General features: G+C 43.4%; 1 protein-coding gene across 1 annotated transcript in view; it reads left to right on the top strand.

Moving 5' to 3' along the window:
- Positions 1-20,318, top strand: part of LOC148535422 (solute carrier organic anion transporter family member 1C1-like) — a 162,652-nt gene that overhangs the window by 130,954 nt on the left and 11,380 nt on the right. The window contains exons 8-9 of the mRNA XM_088462659.1: positions 8-172; positions 2,005-2,200. Of these exons, the coding sequence (XP_088318785.1) occupies positions 8-172; positions 2,005-2,200 (361 nt within the window). The remainder of the gene's footprint in view (positions 1-7; positions 173-2,004; positions 2,201-20,318) is intronic.

Genomic DNA, 20,318 nt, shown 5'->3' on the forward strand with positions numbered 1-20,318 from the left:
CTTTCAGATTTTCTGCCATCACTGAAGAAGCTTCTTGGGAATCCAGTGTTTTTCCTGTACCTGTGCGGCAGTGTCCTCCAGTACAACTCCCTGGTGGGACTGGTTACATACAAAGCTAAGTATATGGAGCAGCAATACGGACAGACATCGGCTCGGAGTAACTTTATTATAGGTGAGCTGGTCAGTTGTACATTAGTAACACACTTATCGTTCTCATTTCCTCCTGCAATGTTTACTCCAGGTGACCAGGCAGGTCCCTTTCTCTCAGTTTGGCAGCTGTAGAACTAGTTTCCTCAAAAATGTGACTTGTCTGCTGATCCACCGATCACCAAAAACCCTGGAGTATGACTGAAATAGGTCTGATAATTCAGACTTATCCCTATTTTTCTACAGACATCGGCTGAACGTACGGATGGATCCGTATGCAGCACAGCCTGATCTATAAACAGATCCAGTCATTGGTTGATCAGGCTGATTAGCTGGATCCTAACATGAGTGGGCGACTTGATTGAAACGTTTTTGCAACCCCGTTCCTTTCCTCTGTTTTGGGTTTCTGATGAAAATAAGAAGCATTGGGCAATTTCGGCAGAAAGGTGAAGAACGAGGGTCTGGGGGTGAGGTCAGAGACGTATAAGGAAGTAGAGTTGATGGGGGTATGAGAGCTGGACTTGTTTGAGGGAGAAGAAAAAGTCAGTTTATTATAAGGGTGTACAAAGCCTTTAATATTGGGATACAGTCAGCACTGACTTCCTGTGTACAAATGTATAAGAGAATAATATTTGCATATCACATTTGTTACTATTTATTACAATAAAATAGCTATTTCACTTTACTGGCATCTGTTCTCTTCACTATACCACCACTAGATGGCAGCAGTTTGTTAACCACAGCTGGTTCCTGGGGTGTATCTAGCTCCCTTCAGTAGGTGAAGCGGCACAGAGAAATGTGAGCAGTGTTATAAGCCCCCTGGGGCAGGGGTGGTAGTGTGATAGGGGCAAGAAGAGCAGCATAAGGTAGTGAGCAGGTGGCGATAAGAAAAATAGGAATATAATACAATAAAAATTATAGCAGTGTTAGTTCGGGCCATTACAGCGGCAAAACAACCTGTAAAATTGGGATTTTGTTTCGTGGGCAAGTTGATTTCACCGAGATGGAAGTACTGTATGTTATCCCGGGATGTCAGAGTGACTCCAAGGAGAGAAGACCAGCCTCCAGGATCCCAAATGTAATACGCTGTGAATCGCGGGATAGTATAGCAGAAAGTGAGGCCTGGGCCTTCCCCGTCAGGGTCTCCCGGGAGGCTTTTTGGTAAAAAGTATGGAAGTGGGGGAGGTGTATTTAGGGGGCACTACATGTTCAGAAGGGAAACACAGAACATTTATGGGGTGACTGGCACCTATGGATAACTAGGTGTTATTATTATCTCTTTCCATAGTGTGACAAATGATGCAGAGAACATGGGGCCTTCACAGTCCCTGCCCCATTGGAGCTAACAGTCTAAGTTCCCTAACACGTCACGTTTAGCATCATGCGGCATAATACACTAGAGCCGCTCGCTGGGCGTTATTATAAGCCACGCCCGCTCAGTGGTGCAAGCCACGCCCCCTCCAGGGCGCCTCAGAATTCAGCACCTATTTATGATGGTCACACAGCAGATGCACCATACTCGTGTTTCCCTTCACATGGTCAGACTGCAGCGCCCCCTTAGCGCTATGGAGTATGTTGGGGATAGTAAATGTGGATAATAATATTCTCCTATATATTATGTGGGTAAGTTACTACCACTATAACGACAGGTTACCACTTTCTTCTCCCCCTGCCACGCTGCTACAGATGTGCCCCCATTCCATAGTAACAGACGGTGCAGCCATAAGTCATGGGGTGACATGGGGGTGACATGGGGTATATCTCCTGTAATAAATGATATACAATACTTTCCTTCCTGCAGCTTATTAGACGTTTCTAGCGATGAGAGGAATAACGGTCCTGATTGTGTCTCCTCAGGTCTCATTAACATCCCGGCTGTGGCTCTGGGGGTCTTCTCTGGTGGGACCATTATAAAGACATTCCATATAAACATCCTGGGAACAGCGAAGCTGTTACTGTGCTCCTCTGTGATAGGATATCTCCTGCTAATGTCCCTGTCTGTAATGGACTGCTTGAGGGCCCCTGTGGCTGGTCTAACCGTGGCCTATGACGGGTACGTTCTCATTACATAGGATACAAGGTGGATTACTGCCTCAGTAGTGCAGACACGCATACACATATACACTTACTTTTACACACCCATATACATACACTACGCATACATACATACATACACTACACATATACATACATACATACACATACATACATACACTACACATATACATACATACATACACATACATACATACATACACTACACATATACATACATACATACACATGCTACATAAACATACGCTTCACATACATACAGATATACATACACTACACAATGTACGTGACTGTCCCATCCTGCTTATTGCACCTATATTCTGCATAGAACTTCATGCTTGCAATTGTGTGTGGATTTAATGTACGTGACTGCCTCTCTTGCATAGTTTTTTTTTTTCTCTTCCTGTATAGTCTGTATTGGTCAGTGAAGCATAGTTTATGGTATATATCTGGCCTGGTTTGTGTTCCAACTCAGAGCAAGTTATCTCCTTTGATCAGCAGAGCAATTGAGTCAGCTGTAGCCTGTCCTGATCAAGGGATACCACTCCTTATATTCAGTCTAGGGGCAGCTGGGGTTAAATGCACAAAGTGTTTAATGCACAAAGTATACTAACATAACAGTTAATCAAACAGTTGAACAAACATTGACCAACATCTAAGGTAATTTCAGATTAAGAAACTGATTGCTTTAAAATTTGTCTAACAGTAACAAACCTAAATCTCACCATGTACTACACATTTCTTTTTTTCAACTCCCTCCTTTGTATTTTCTCTAAGGATATAACATCCCTACCTCTCCCTGCATCTCCCCTCTCTGGGCACACTGCCACCCTATTGAGTCACTCACCTCCTCTAATAACTAATGAGATTTCTTTTCATCATACACTGACTATTACAGCCTCATTGTGTCACTATAATAAACTTTTACACACCTACAACTATATCTACTTCTCCATCCTTCTGCTTTTATTATCTGGTGACATATCGCCAAATCCAGGCCCCTCACACACAGCGGATTTACTATGGAATAAATATCCTGCAAACCTCACATGTCTCCCATCACCCTCCAAATCAATAAATGTGCCTTATAGAATTCACACTTTATCACAACTTATTATTTTATATCTGAACATCTATTTACAATAACTACTTTCACCAATTTCTACATATTCCTGAGACTGCTGGTTTATACGTTAACCAAACTCTCTAAATAGCCCCACATGAAGTGGCTTCAGCTACCCGTCAGACTTCACGTAAACCGATATAACAGCCATGGCTCTCCACAAACACCTACATATACTGTCACATACACTGATATAACAGCCATGGCTTTCCACAGACACCTACATATACTGTCACATACACTGATATAACAGCCATGGCTTTCCACAGACACCTACATATACTGTCACATACACTGATATAACAGCCATGGCTTTCCACAGACACCTACATATACTGTCACATACACTGATATAACAGCCATGGCTTTCCCCAGACACCTACATATACTGTCACATACACTGTAATAATAACCATGGCTTTCCCCATACACCTACATATACTGTCACATACACTGTAATAATAACCATGGCTTTCCCCATACACCTACATATACTGTCACATACACTGTAATACTAACCATGGCTTTCCCCATACACCTACATATACTGTCACATACACTGATATAATAACCATGGCTTTCCCCATACACCTACATATACTGTCACATACACTGATATAATAACCATGGCTTTCCCCATACACCTACATATACTGTCACATACACTGATATAATAACCATGGCTTTCCACATACACCTACATATACTGTCACATACACTGATATAACAGCCATGGCTTTCCCCATACACCTACATATACTGTCACATACACTGTAATAATAACCATGGCTTTCCCCATACACCTACATATACTGTCACATACACTGATATAATAACCATGGCTTTCCTCATATACCTACATATACTGTCACATACACTGTAATAATAACCATGGCTTTCCCCATACACCTACATATACTGTCACATACACTGATATAATAACCATGGCTTTCCTCATACACCTACATATACTGTCACATACACTGTAATAATAACCATGGCTTTCCCCATACACCTACATATACTGTCACATACACTGATATAATAACCATGGCTTTCCTCATATACCTACATATACTGTCACATACACTGTAATAATAACCATGGCTTTCCCCATACACCTACATATACTGTCACATACACTGATATAATAACCATGGCTTTCCTCATACACCTACATATACTGTCACATACACTGATATAATAACCATGGCTTTCCCCATACACCTACATATACTGTCACATACACTGATATAATAACCATGGCTTTCCCCATACACCTACATATACTGTCACATACACTGATATAATAACCATGGCTTTCCCCATACACCTACATATACTGTCACATACACTGTAATAATAACCATGGCTTTCCCCATACACCTACATATACTGTCACATACACTGTAATACTAACCATGGCTTTCCCCATACACCTACATATACTGTCACATACACTGTAATACTAACCATGGCTTTCCCCATACACCTACATATACTGTTACATACACTGATATAATAACCATGGCTTTCCCCATACACCTACATATACTGTCACATACACTGTAATAATAACCATGGCTTTCCCCATACACCTACATATACTGTCACATACACTGTAATAATAACCATGGCTTTCCCCATACACCTACATATACTGTCACATACACTGATATAATAACCATGGCTTTCCCCATACACCTACATATACTGTCACATACACTGATATAATAACCATGGCTTTCCCTATACACCTACATATACTGTCACATACACTGTAATAATAACCATGGCTTTCCTCATACACCTACATATACTGTCACATACACTGTAATACTAACCATGGCTTTGCCCATACACCTACATATACTGTCACATACACTGTAATACTAACCATGGCTTTCCCCATACACCTACATATACTGTCACATACACTGATATAATAACCATGGCTTTCCCCATACACCTACATATACTGTCACATACACTGTAATAATAACCATGGCTTTCCCCATACACCTACATATACTGTCACATACACTGATATAATAACCATGGCTTTCCCCATACACCTACATATACTGTCACATACACTGATATAATAACCATGGCTTTCCTCATACACCTACATATACTGTCACATACACTGATATAATAACCATGGCTTTCCCCATACACCTACATATACTGTCACATACACTGATATAATAACCATGGCTTTCCACAGACACCTACATATACTGTCACATACACTGATATAATAACCATGGCTTTCCCCATACACCTACATATACTGTCACATACACTGTAATAATAACCATGGCTTTCCCCATACACCTACATATACTGCCACATACACTGTAATAATAACCATGGCTTTCCCCATACACCTACATATACTGTCACATACACTGATATAATAACCATGGCTTTCCCCATACACCTACATATACTGTCACATACACTGTAATAATAACCATGGCTTTCCACAGACACCTACATATACTGTCACATACACTGTTATAACAGCCATGGCTTTATACAGACACCTACATATACTGTCACATACACTGATATAACAGCCATGGCTTTCCACAGACACCTACATATACTGTCACATACACTGATATAACAGCCATGGCTTTCCACAGACACCTACATATACTGTCACATACACTGATATAACAGCCATGGCTTTATACAGACACCTACATATACTGTCACATACACTGATATAACAGCCATGGCTTTCCACAGACACCTACATATACTGTCACATACACTGATATAACAGCCATGGCTTTCCACAGACACCTACATATACTGTCACATACACTGTTATAACAGCCATGGCTTTCCACAGACACCTACATATACTGTCACATACAGTGATATAACAGCCATGGCTTTCCCCAGACACCTACATATACTGTCACATACACTGATATAACAGCCATGGCTTTCCACAGACACCTACATATACTGTCACATACACTGATATAACAGCCATGGCTTTCCACAGACACCTACATATACTGTCACATACACTGTAATAATAACCATGGCTTTCCACAGACACCTACATATACTGTCACATACAGTGATATAACAGCCATGGCTTTATACAGACACCTACATATACTGTCACATACACTGATTTAACAGCCATGGCTTTCCACAGACACCTACATCAGGGCCGCAACTAGGGGGGGGCTGGAGGTGCACGTGCACCGGGTGAACCGCTGTACCTGGTGCCAGTGACCTCCAGCCCGGCGCTGCAGAGAGGCTCCAAGCCGGACGTCCGCTGGTAATATTTATTACCAGCGGGCGCCCGGCTCCTTCTCTGCAGCGACGCGGTGTAGCCGGAGCCGGAGGCTGGAGTTCTCTCCCAAACTCCAGCTTCCGGCTCTCCCCACGGGCACTATGGGGGAGACGTCATGACATCTCCCCCATAGTTCCAAGGAGCAGCCGGCGGACCGGACGCGACGCTGGATGCAGGAGCGGGGTTCAAGGTAAGTATTTTTTTTTTTTAATAAGCTGCACTACAGGGGCATTATTATGGGGGCAGGGGCATTACCACAGGGGCATTACTATGGGGGCATAGGCAATAAGGGTCATTAATAATGGGGCATGAGCACTACAGGGGCATTACTATTGGGGCATGGGCACTACAGGGGCATTACCACAGGGATATTACTATGGGGGCATGGGCAATACAGGGGCATTACTATGAGAGCATGGGCACTACAGGGGCATTACTATGAAAGCATGGGCACTACAGGGGCATTAATATGGGAGCATGGGCACTACAGGGGCATTACTGTATGGTGGGCACTACAGGGGCATTACTACATTACTATGGGGGTATTAACATATGGGCATTACTATGGGGGCATTACAATATGGGCACTACTGCAGGGGGAATTACATGGGGGGCGCCAAATTACTGTCTTGCCCCTGGTGACAAAAATCCTAGTTTCGGCCCTGCCTACATATACTGTCACATACACTGATATAACAGCCATGGCTTTCCACAGACACCTACATATACTGTCACATACCCTGATATAACAGCCATGGCTTTCCACAGACACCTACATATACTGTCACATACCCTGATATAACAGCCATGGCTTTCCACAGACACCTACAAAAACAGCCTCTTAAAGTAGAATGTCAGTGGCGTAAATCTTAATTCAAATGACTTTCTCACATACTGTAAAATAGGAATCCAGCCATCTGTCATCCTAACCCTCTGTCCCACGCTCACTGTCTACCCCATCCGTGTCACCCCTGTCTGTTTGCCCATCCCCTTTAGAATGTAAGCTCTCACGAGCAGGGCCCTCTATCCTCTTGTGCTTATCCTTTCTTTACTTATATTATCTGCTCTATACTCAAAAGCACCTAACCCGTGACGTTTGCCATCCTGCTTCTGTTGCAGCAGTGTTTATATACCATGTACTTGTCTTGTAGTGTCTTAAACTGTATGACACTGTTTTCTTGTTCTGCTCCACTGTTTATGTACTATGTCTATGTACTATGTCTATGTACTATGTCTATGTACTATGTCTATGTACTATGTCTATGTACTATGTCTATGTACTATGTCTATGTACTATGTCTGTGTACTATGTCTGTGTACTATGTCTATGTACTATGTCTGTGTACTATGTCTGTGTACTATGTCTATGTACTATGTCTGTGTACTATGTCTGTGTACTATGTCTATGTACTATGTCTATGTACTATGTCTATGTACTATGTCTATGTACTATGTCTATGTACTATGTCTGTGTACTATGTCTATGTACTATGTCTATGTACTATGTCTATGTACTATGTCTGTGTACTATGTCTATGTACTATGTCTATGTACTATGTCTGTGTACTATGTCTATGTACTATGTCTGTGTACTATGTCTATGTACTATGTTTATGTACTATGTAAGGCGCTGCGGAACCCTTGTGGCGCCATATCAATAAAGGATAATAATAATAATAATAATAATAATAATAATACATACACTACACATACATACACTACACATATACTTACATACATACACTACACATACATATATACACTACACATACATATATACACTACACATACATATATACACTACACATACATACATATACTACACATATACATACATACACTACACATACATATATACACTACACATACATACATATACTACACGTATACATACATACACTACACATATACATATACTACACATATACATACATACACTACACATACATATATACACTACACATACATACATACACTACACATACATACATATACTACACATATACATACATATACTACACATATACATACATACACTACACATACATATATACACTACACATACATATATACACTACACATACATACATATACTACACATATACATATACTACACATATACATACATACACTACACATACATATATACACTACACATACATACATATACTACACATATACATACATACACTACACATATACATATACTACACATATACATACATACACTACACATACATATATACACTACACATACATACATACACTACACATACATACATATACTACACATATACATACATATACTACACATATACATACATACACTACACATACATATATACACTACACATACATATATACACTACACATACATACATATACTACACATATACATACATACACTACACATACATATATACACTACACATACATACATATACTACACATATACATACATACACTACACATATACATATACTACACATATACATACATACACTACACATAGACATACATACACTACACATATACATACATACATACACTACACATACATACACTACACATATACTTACATACATACACTACACATATGCATACATACACTACACATATACATACATACACTACACATACAAACACTACACATATATACACATACACTACACGTATACATACATACACTACACATATACATACATACACTACACATACAAACACTACACATATATACACATACACTACACATATACATACATACACTACACATATACATACATACACTACACATACACATACACTACACGTATACATACATACACTACACATATACATACATACACTACACATATACATACATACACTACACATATACATACATACACTACACATATACATACACTACACATACACATACATACACTACACATATACATACATACACTACACATATACATACATACACTACACATATACATACACTACACATATACATACATACACTACACATACACATACATACAGTACACATACACATACATACACTACACATACACATACATACACTACACATATACATACATACACTACACATATACATACATACACTACACATACACATACATACACTACACATATACATACATACACTACACATATACATACATACACTACACATACACATACATACACTACACATACACATACATACACTACACATATACATACATACACTACACATATACATACACTACACATACAAACACTACACATATATACACATACACTACACATATACATACATACACTACACATATACATACATACACTACACATACAAACACTACACATATATACACATACACTACACGTATACATACATACACTACACATATACATACATACACTACACATATACATACATACACTACACATATACATACACTACACATACACATACATACACTACACATATACATACATACACTACACATATACATACATACACTACACATATACATACATACATACACTACACATATACATACACTACACATATACATACATACACTACACATACACATACATACACTACACATACACATACATACACTACACATACACATACATACACTACACATATACATACATACACTACACATATACATACATACACTACACATACACATACATACACTACACATATACATACATACACTACACATATACATACATACACTACACATACACATACATACACTACACATACACATACATACACTACACATATACATACATACACTACACATATACATACACTACACATACAAACACTACACATATATACACATACACTACACATATACATACATACACTACACATATACATACATACACTACACATATACATACACTACACATACAAACACTACACATATACATACATACACTACACATATACATACATACACTACACATACACATACATATACACATACATACACTACACATATACATACATACACTACACATATACATACATACACTACACATATACATACACTACACATATACATACATACACTACACATATACATACACTTCACATATACATACATACACTACACATATACATACATACACTACACATATACATACATACACTACACATATACATACACTACACATATACATACACTACACATATACATACACTACACATATACATTCATACACTACACATATACATACATATACTACACATATACATACATACACTACACATATACATACACTACACATATACATACATACACTACACACATACATACACTACACATATACATACATACACTACACATATACATACATACACTACACATATACATACACTACATATACATACACTACACATATACATACACTACACATATACATACACTACACATACATACACTACACATATACATACACTACACATATACATACATACACTACACATACACATACAAACACTACACATATATACACATACACTACACATATACATACATACACTACACATATACATACATACACTACACATATACATACATACACTACACATACATACATACACTACACATACATACACTACACATACATACACTACACATATACATACACTACACATATACATACACTACACATATACATACACTACACATACATACACTACACATATACATACACTACACATATACATACACTACACATACATACACTACACATATACATACATACACTACACATACAAACACTACACATATATACACATACACTATACGTACGTACATACATACACTACACATATACATACATACACTACACATACATACACTACACATACATACACTACACATACATACACTACACATACATACACTACACATATACATACACTACACATATACATACACTACACATACATACACTACACATATACATACACTACACATATACATACATACACTACACATATACATACACTACACATACATACACTACACATACATACATACATACACTACACATACACATACAAACACTACACATATATACATACATACACTACACATATACATACACTACACATATACATACATACACTACACATATACATACACTACACATACATACACTACACATATACATACATACACTACACATACACATACAAACACTACACATATATACATACATACACTACACATATACATACACTACACATATACATACACTACACATATACATACATACACTACACATATACATACATACACTACACATATACATACACTACACATACATACACTACACATATACATACATACACTACACATACACATACAAACACTACACATATATACACATACACTACACGTACGTACATACATACACTACACATATACATACATACACTACACATACATACACGACACATACATACACTACACATACATACACTACACATATACATACACTACACATATACATACACTACACATACATACACTACACATATACATACATACACTACACATATACATACACTACACATACATACACTACACATATACATACATACACTACACATACACATACAAACACTACACATATACATACATACACTACACATATACATACATACACTACACATACATACATACACTACACATACATACACTACACATATACATACACTACACATATACATACACTACACATATACATACACTACACATATACATACACTACACATACATACACTACACATATACATACACTACACATATACATACACTACACATACATACACTACACATATACATACATACACTACACATACACATACAAACACTACACATACACATACAAACACTACACATATATACATACATACACTACACATATACATACACTACACATATACATACACTACACATATACATACACTACACATACATACACTACACATATACATACATACACTACACATACACATACAAACACTACACATATATACATACATACACTACACATATACATACACTACACATATACATACACTACACATATACATACATACACTACACATATACATACACTACACATACATACACTACACATATACATACATACACTACACATACACATACAAACACTACACATATATACATACATACACTACACATATACATACACTACACATATACATACACTACACATATACATACATACACTACACATATACATACACTACACATACATACACTACACATATACATACATACACTACACATACACATACAAACACTACACATATATACATACATACACTACACATATACATACACTACACATATACATACACTACACATATACATACATACACTACACATATACATACATACACTACACATACACATACAAACACTACACATATATACATACATACACTACACATATACATACAAACACTACACATATATACATACATACATACACTACACATACATACACTACACATACATACACTACACATATACATACATACACTACACATACACATACAAACACTACACATATATACATACATACACTACACATATACATACACTACACATATATACATACACTACACATATACATACATACACTACACATATACATACACTACACATACATACACTACACATATACATACACTACACATATACATACATACACTACACATATACATACATACACTACACATACACATACAAACACTACACGTACGTACATACATACACCCTTGTCACACCCTGACATACACATTCATAGCACCCACACAGAGACACTGTGATCCCCCATTTTCTAGCTTTCCATGGGGGCTGCTAAATGTTACATTGGCCCAAGCTCTGGAAAGTGCAGATGGGAGGGGGAGAGAAGCCTACTAACATAATGGGGCGGGGGCTGAGCTATTACTGTAATGGGGAGGGGGCTGAGCTATTACTGTAATGGGGAGGGGGCTGAGCTATTACTGTAATGGGGCGGGGGCTGAGCTATTACTGTAATGGGGCGGGGGCTGAGCTATTACTGTAATGGGGCGGGGGCTGAGCTATTACTGTAATGGGGCGGGGGCTGAGCTATTACTGTAATGGGGCGGGGGCTGAGCTATTACTGTAATGGGGAGGGGGCTGAGCTATTACTGTAATGGGGAGGGGGCTGAGCTATTACTGTAATGGGGAGGGGGCTGAGCTATTACTGTAATGGGGCGGGGGCTGAGCTATTACTGTAATGGGGCGGGGGCTGAGCTATTACTGTAATGGGGCGGGGGCTGAGCTATTACTGTAATGGGGAGGGGGCTGAGCTATTACTGTAATGGGGCGGGGGCTGAGCTATTACTGTAATGGGGCGGGGGCTGAGCTATTACTGTAATGGGGCGGGGGCTGAGCTATTACTGTAATGGGGCGGGGGCTGAGCTATTACTGTAATGGGGCGGGGGCTGAGCTATTACTGTAATGGGGCGGGGGCTGAGCTATTACTGTAATGGGGCGGGGGCTGAGCTATTACTGTAATGGGGCGGGGGCTGAGCTATTACTGTAATGGGGCGGGGGCTGAGCTATTACTGTAATGGGGAGGGGGCTGAGCTATTACTGTAATGGGGAGGGGGCTGAGCTATTACTGTAATGGGGAGGGGGCTGAGCTATTACTGTAATGGGGTGGGGGCTGAGCTATTACTGTAATGGGGAGGGGGCTGAGCTATTACTGTAATGGGGAGGGGGCTGAGCTATTACTGTAATGGGGTGGGGGCTGAGCTATTACTGTAATGGGGTGGGGGCTGAGCTATTACTGTAATGGGGAGGGGGCTGAGCTATTACTGTAATGGGGTGGGGGCTGAGCTATTACTGTAATGGGGAGGGGGCTGAGCTATGAGCTATTACTGTAATGGGGCGGGGGCTGAGCTATTACTGTAATGGGGAGGGGGCTGAGCTATTACTGTAATGGGGTGGGGGCTGAGCTATTACTGTAATGGGGCGGGGGCTGAGCTATTACTGTAATGGGGCGGGGGCTGAGCTATTACTGTAATGGGGCGGGGGCTGAGCTATTACTGTAATGGGGAGGGGGCTGAGCTATTACTGTAATGGGGTGGGGGCTGAGCTATTACTGTAATGGGGCGGGGGCTGAGCTATTACTGTAATGGGGCGGGGGCTGAGCTATTACTGTAATGGGGCGGGGGCTGAGCTATTACTGTAATGGGGCGGGGGCTGGGCTATTACTGTAATGGGGAGGGGGCTGAGCTATTACTGTAATGGGGTGGGGGCTGAGCTATTACTGTAATGGGGCGGGGGCTGAGCTATTACTGTAATGGGGCGGGGGCTGAGCTATTACTGTAATGGGGCGGGGGCTGAGCTATTACTGTAATGGGGAGGGGGCTGAGCTATTACTGTAATGGGGAGGGGGCTGAGCTATTACTGTAATGGGGAGGGGGCTGAGCTATTACTGTAATGGGGCGGGGGCTGAGCTATTACTGTAATGGGGCGGGGGCTGAGCTATTACTGTAATGGGGAGGGGGCTGAGCTATTACTGTAATGGGGCGGGGGCTGAGCTATTACTGTAATAGGGCGGGGGCTGAGCTATTACTGTAATGGGGAGGGGGCTGAGCTATTACTGTAATGGGGCGGGGGCTGAGCTATTACTGTAATGGGGAGGGGGCTGAGCTATTACTGTAATGGGGTGGGGGCTGAGCTATTACTGTAATGGGGAGGGGGCTGAGCTATGAGCTATTACTGTAATGGGGCGGGGGCTGAGCTATTACTGTAATGGGGAGGGGGCTGAGCTATTACTGTAATGGGGAGGGGGCTGAGCTATTACTGTAATGGGGTGGGGGCTGAGCTATTACTGTAATGGGGAGGGGGCTGAGCTATTACTGTAATGGGGAGGGGGCTGAGCTATTACTGTAATGGGGCGGGGGCTGAGCTATTACTGTAATGGGGCGGGGGCTGAGCTATTACTGTAATGGGGAGGGGGCTGAGCTATTACTGTAATGGGGAGGGGGCTGAGCTATTACTGTAAGGGGGCGGGGGCTGAGCTATTACTGTAATGGGGCGGGGGCTGAGCTATTACTGTAATGGGGCGGGGGCTGAGCTATTACTGTAATGGGGTGGGGGCTGAGCTATTACTGTAATGGGGCGGGGGCTGAGCTATTACTGTAATGGGGAGGGGGCTGAGCTATTACTGTAATGGGGCAGGGGCTGAGCTATTACTGTAATGGGGCGGGGGCTGAGCTATTACTGTAATGGGGAGGGGGCTGAGCTATTACTGTAATGGGGAGGGGGCTGAGCTATTACTGTAATGGGGCGGGGGCTGAGCTATTACTGTAATGGGGCGGGGGCTGAGCTATGAGCTATTACTGTAATGGGGTGGGGGCTGAGCTATTACTGTAATGGGGTGGGGGCTGAGCTATTACTGTAATGGGGCGGGGGCTGAGCTATTACTGTAATGGGGAGGGGGCTGAGCTATTACTGTAATGGGGTGGGGGCTGAGCTATTACTGTAATGGGGAGGGGGCTGAGCTATTACTGTAATGGGGCGGGGGCTGAGCTATTACTGTAATGGGGCGGGGGCTGAGCTATTACTGTAATGGGGTGGGGGCTGAGCTATTACTGTAATGGGGTGGGGGCTGAGCTATTACTGTAATGGGGTGGGGGCTGAGCTATTACTGTAATGGGGCGGGGGCTGAGCTATTACTGTAATGGGGCGGGGGCTGAGCTATTACTGTAATGGGGCGGGGGCTGAGCTATTACTGTAATGGGGAGGGGGCTGAGCTATTACTGTAATGGGGCGGGGGCTGAGCTATTACTGTAATGGGGCGGGGGCTGAGCTATTACTGTAATGGGGCGGGGGCTGAGCTATTACTGTAATGGGGCGGGGGCTGAGCTATTACTGTAATGGGGAGGGGGCTGAGCTATTACTGTAATGGGGAGGGGGCTGAGCTATTACTGTAATGGGGCGGGGGCTGAGCTATTACTGTAATGGGGTGGGGGCTGAGCTATTACTGTAATGGGGAGGGGGCTGAGCTATTACTGTAATGGGGCGGGGGCTGAGCTATTACTGTAATGGGGCGGGGGCTGAGCTATTACTGTAATGGGGAGGGGGCTGAGCTATTACTGTAATGGGGAGGGGGCTGAGCTATGAGCTATTACTGTAATGGGGAGGGGGCTGAGCTATTACTGTAATGGGGCGGGGGCTGAGCTATGAGCTATTACTGTAATGGGGAGGGGGCTGAGCTATTACTGTAATGGGGAGGGGGCTGAGCTATTACTGTAATGGGGAGGGGGCTGAGCTATGAGCTATTACTGTAATGGGGCGGGGGCTGAGCTATTACTGTAATGGGGAGGGGGCTGAGCTATTACTGTAATGGGGTGGGGGCTGAGCTATTACTGTAATGGGGTGGGGGCTGAGCTATTACTGTAATGGGGAGGGGGCTGAGCTATTACTGTAATGGGGAGGGGGCTGAGCTATTACTGTAATGGGGCGGGGGCTGAGCTATTACTGTAATGGGGCGGGGGCTGAGCTATTACTGTAATGGGGAGGGGGCTGAGCTATTACTGTAATGGGGTGGGGGCTGAGCTATTACTGTAATGGGGAGGGGGCTGAGCTATGAGCTATTACTGTAATGGGGTGGGGGCTGAGCTATTACTGTAATGGGGAGGGGGCTGAGCTATTACTGTAATGGGGCGGGGGCTGAGCTATTACTGTAATGGGGCGGGGGCTGAGCTATTACTGTAATGGGGAGGGGGCTGAGCTATTACTGTAATGGGGAGGGGGCTGAGCTATTACTGTAATGGGGAGGGGGCTGAGCTATGAGCTATTACTGTAATGGGGCGGGGGCTGAGCTATTACTGTAATGGGGCGGGGGCTGAGCTATTACTGTAATGGGGCGGGGGCTGAGCTATTACTGTAATGGGGCGGGGGCTGAGCTATTACTGTAATGGGGCGGGGGCTGAGCTATTACTGTAATGGGGCGGGGGCTGAGCTATTACTGTAATGGGGAGGGGGCTGAGCTATTACTGTAATGGGGCGGGGGCTGAGCTATTACTGTAATGGGGTGGGGGCTGAGCTATTACTGTAATGGGGTGGGGGCTGAGCTATTACTGTAATGGGGTGGGGGCTGAGCTATTACTGTAATGGGGCGGGGGCTGAGCTATTACTGTAATGGGGCGGGGGCTGAGCTATTACTGTAATGGGGCGGGGGCTGAGCTATTACTGTAATGGGGCGGGGGCTGAGCTATTACTGTAATGGGGAGGGGGCTGAGCTATTACTGTAATGGGGCGGGGGCTGAGCTATTACTGTAATGGGGCGGGGGCTGAGCTATTACTGTAATGGGGAGGGGGCTGAGCTATTACTGTAATGGGGCGGGGGCTGAGCTATTACTGTAATGGGGAGGGGGCTGAGCTATTACTGTAATGGGGCGGGGGCTGAGCTATTACTGTAATGGGGCGGGGGCTGAGCTATTACTGTAATGGGGTGGGGGCTGAGCTATTACTGTAATGGGGCGGGGGCTGAGCTATTACTGTAATGGGGAGGGGGCTGAGCTATTACTGTAATGGGGCGGGGGCTGAGCTATTACTGTAATGGGGCGGGGGCTGAGCTATTACTGTAATGGGGTGGGGGCTGAGCTATTACTGTAATGGGGCGGGGGCTGAGCTATTACTGTAATGGGGTGGGGGCTGAGCTATTACTGTAATGGGGAGGGGGCTGAGCTATTACTGTAATGGGGAGGGGGCTGAGCTATGAGCTATTACTGTAATGGGGCGGGGGCTGAGCTATTACTGTAATGGGGAGGGGGCTGAGCTATTACTGTAATGGGGCGGGGGCTGAGCTATTACTGTAATGGGGCGGGGGCTGAGCTATTACTGTAATGGGGTGGGGGCTGAGCTATTACTGTAATGGGGCGGGGGCTGAGCTATTACTGTAATGGGGTGGGGGCTGAGCTATTACTGTAATGGGGCGGGGGCTGAGCTATTACTGTAATGGGGCGGGGGCTGAGCTATTACTGTAATGGGGAGGGGGCTGAGCTATTACTGTAATGGGGAGGGGGCTGAGCTATTACTGTAATGGGGAGGGGGCTGAGCTATTACTGTAATGGGGTGGGGGCTGAGCTATTACTGTAATGGGGAGGGGGCTGAGCTATGAGCTATTACTGTAATGGGGCGGGGGCTGAGCTATTACTGTAATGGGGCGGGGGCTGAGCTATTACTGTAATGGGGCGGGGGCTGAGCTATTACTGTAATGGGGAGGGGGCTGAGCTATTACTGTAATGGGGCGGGGGCTGAGCTATTACTGTAATGGGGTGGGGGCTGAGCTATTACTGTAATGGGGAGGGGGCTGAGCTATTACTGTAATGGGGTGGGGGCTGAGCTATTACTGTAATGGGGCGGGGGCTGAGCTATTACTGTAATGGGGAGGGGGCTGAGCTATTACTGTAATGGGGCGGGGGCTGAGCTATTACTGTAATGGGGTGGGGGCTGAGCTATTACTGTAATGGGGAGGGGGCTGAGCTATTACTGTAATGGGGCGGGGGCTGAGCTATTACTGTAATGGGGTGGGGGCTGAGCTATTACTGTAATGGGGAGGGGGCTGAGCTATTACTGTAATGGGGCGGGGGCTGAGCTATTACTGTAATGGGGCGGGGGCTGAGCTATTACTGTAATGGGGAGGGGGCTGAGCTATTACTGTAATGGGGCGGGGGCTGAGCTATTACTGTAATGGGGCGGGGGCTGAGCTATTACTGTAATGGGGTGGGGGCTGAGCTATTACTGTAATGGGGCGGGGGCTGAGCTATTACTGTAATGGGGTGGGGGCTGAGCTATTACTGTAATGGGGCGGGGGCTGAGCTATTACTGTAATGGGGAGGGGGCTGAGCTATTACTGTAATGGGGCGGGGGCTGAGCTATTACTGTAATGGGGCGGGGGCTGAGCTATTACTGTAATGGGGAGGGGGCTGAGCTATTACTGTAATGGGGCGGGGGCTGAGCTATTACTGTAATGGGGCGGGGGCTGAGCTATTACTGTAATGGGGTGGGGGCTGAGCTATTACTGTAATGGGGAGGGGGCTGAGCTATTACTGTAATGGGGAGGGGGCTGAGCTATTACTGTAATGGGGAGGGGATTAATATGGTGGGTAGGAACCAATTATTTATTGTGAGCCTTTTAGCCCAGCGCAAATCCAGGGGGGGGGAGGGGGCCCCCACAGGCTGAGGAGACTCTACAGCAGCCAGCAGTCTCCCTTTGCAGCCCAGCACACAGCAGCATGTGATGGGCTGCTCAGCTACCAGGTAAGGGGTGAGGAGAGAGTGGCATTAGACCCGGGCCCCTGCTGGGCCATTCCAGCAAGCCCGGGCCCAGGTAATTAGTACCCGCTCCCCCCTCCCTCTCGGCGCCCATACCTGTGGGCTGCAGTGTCCCGCGGGTGGGAAAAGTTGCGGTTTCCGATCGGCACCGGGTAAATAGATGCGCATGGCATCTATTCACAGTGAGGCAGGAGCTGGGCATGCCCCAAAGAGTGATGAATTTGGGATGTGTTACAAGGGCACGCCCCCCTCCCTGGTCACCCATGACCCCATTTCGGGATGCCCT

The sequence above is a fragment of the Taudactylus pleione genome, unplaced genomic scaffold (assembly GCF_031769625.1).
Source record: "Taudactylus pleione unplaced genomic scaffold, aTauple2 ptg000052l, whole genome shotgun sequence".
NCBI lineage: Eukaryota > Metazoa > Chordata > Amphibia > Anura > Myobatrachidae > Taudactylus > Taudactylus pleione.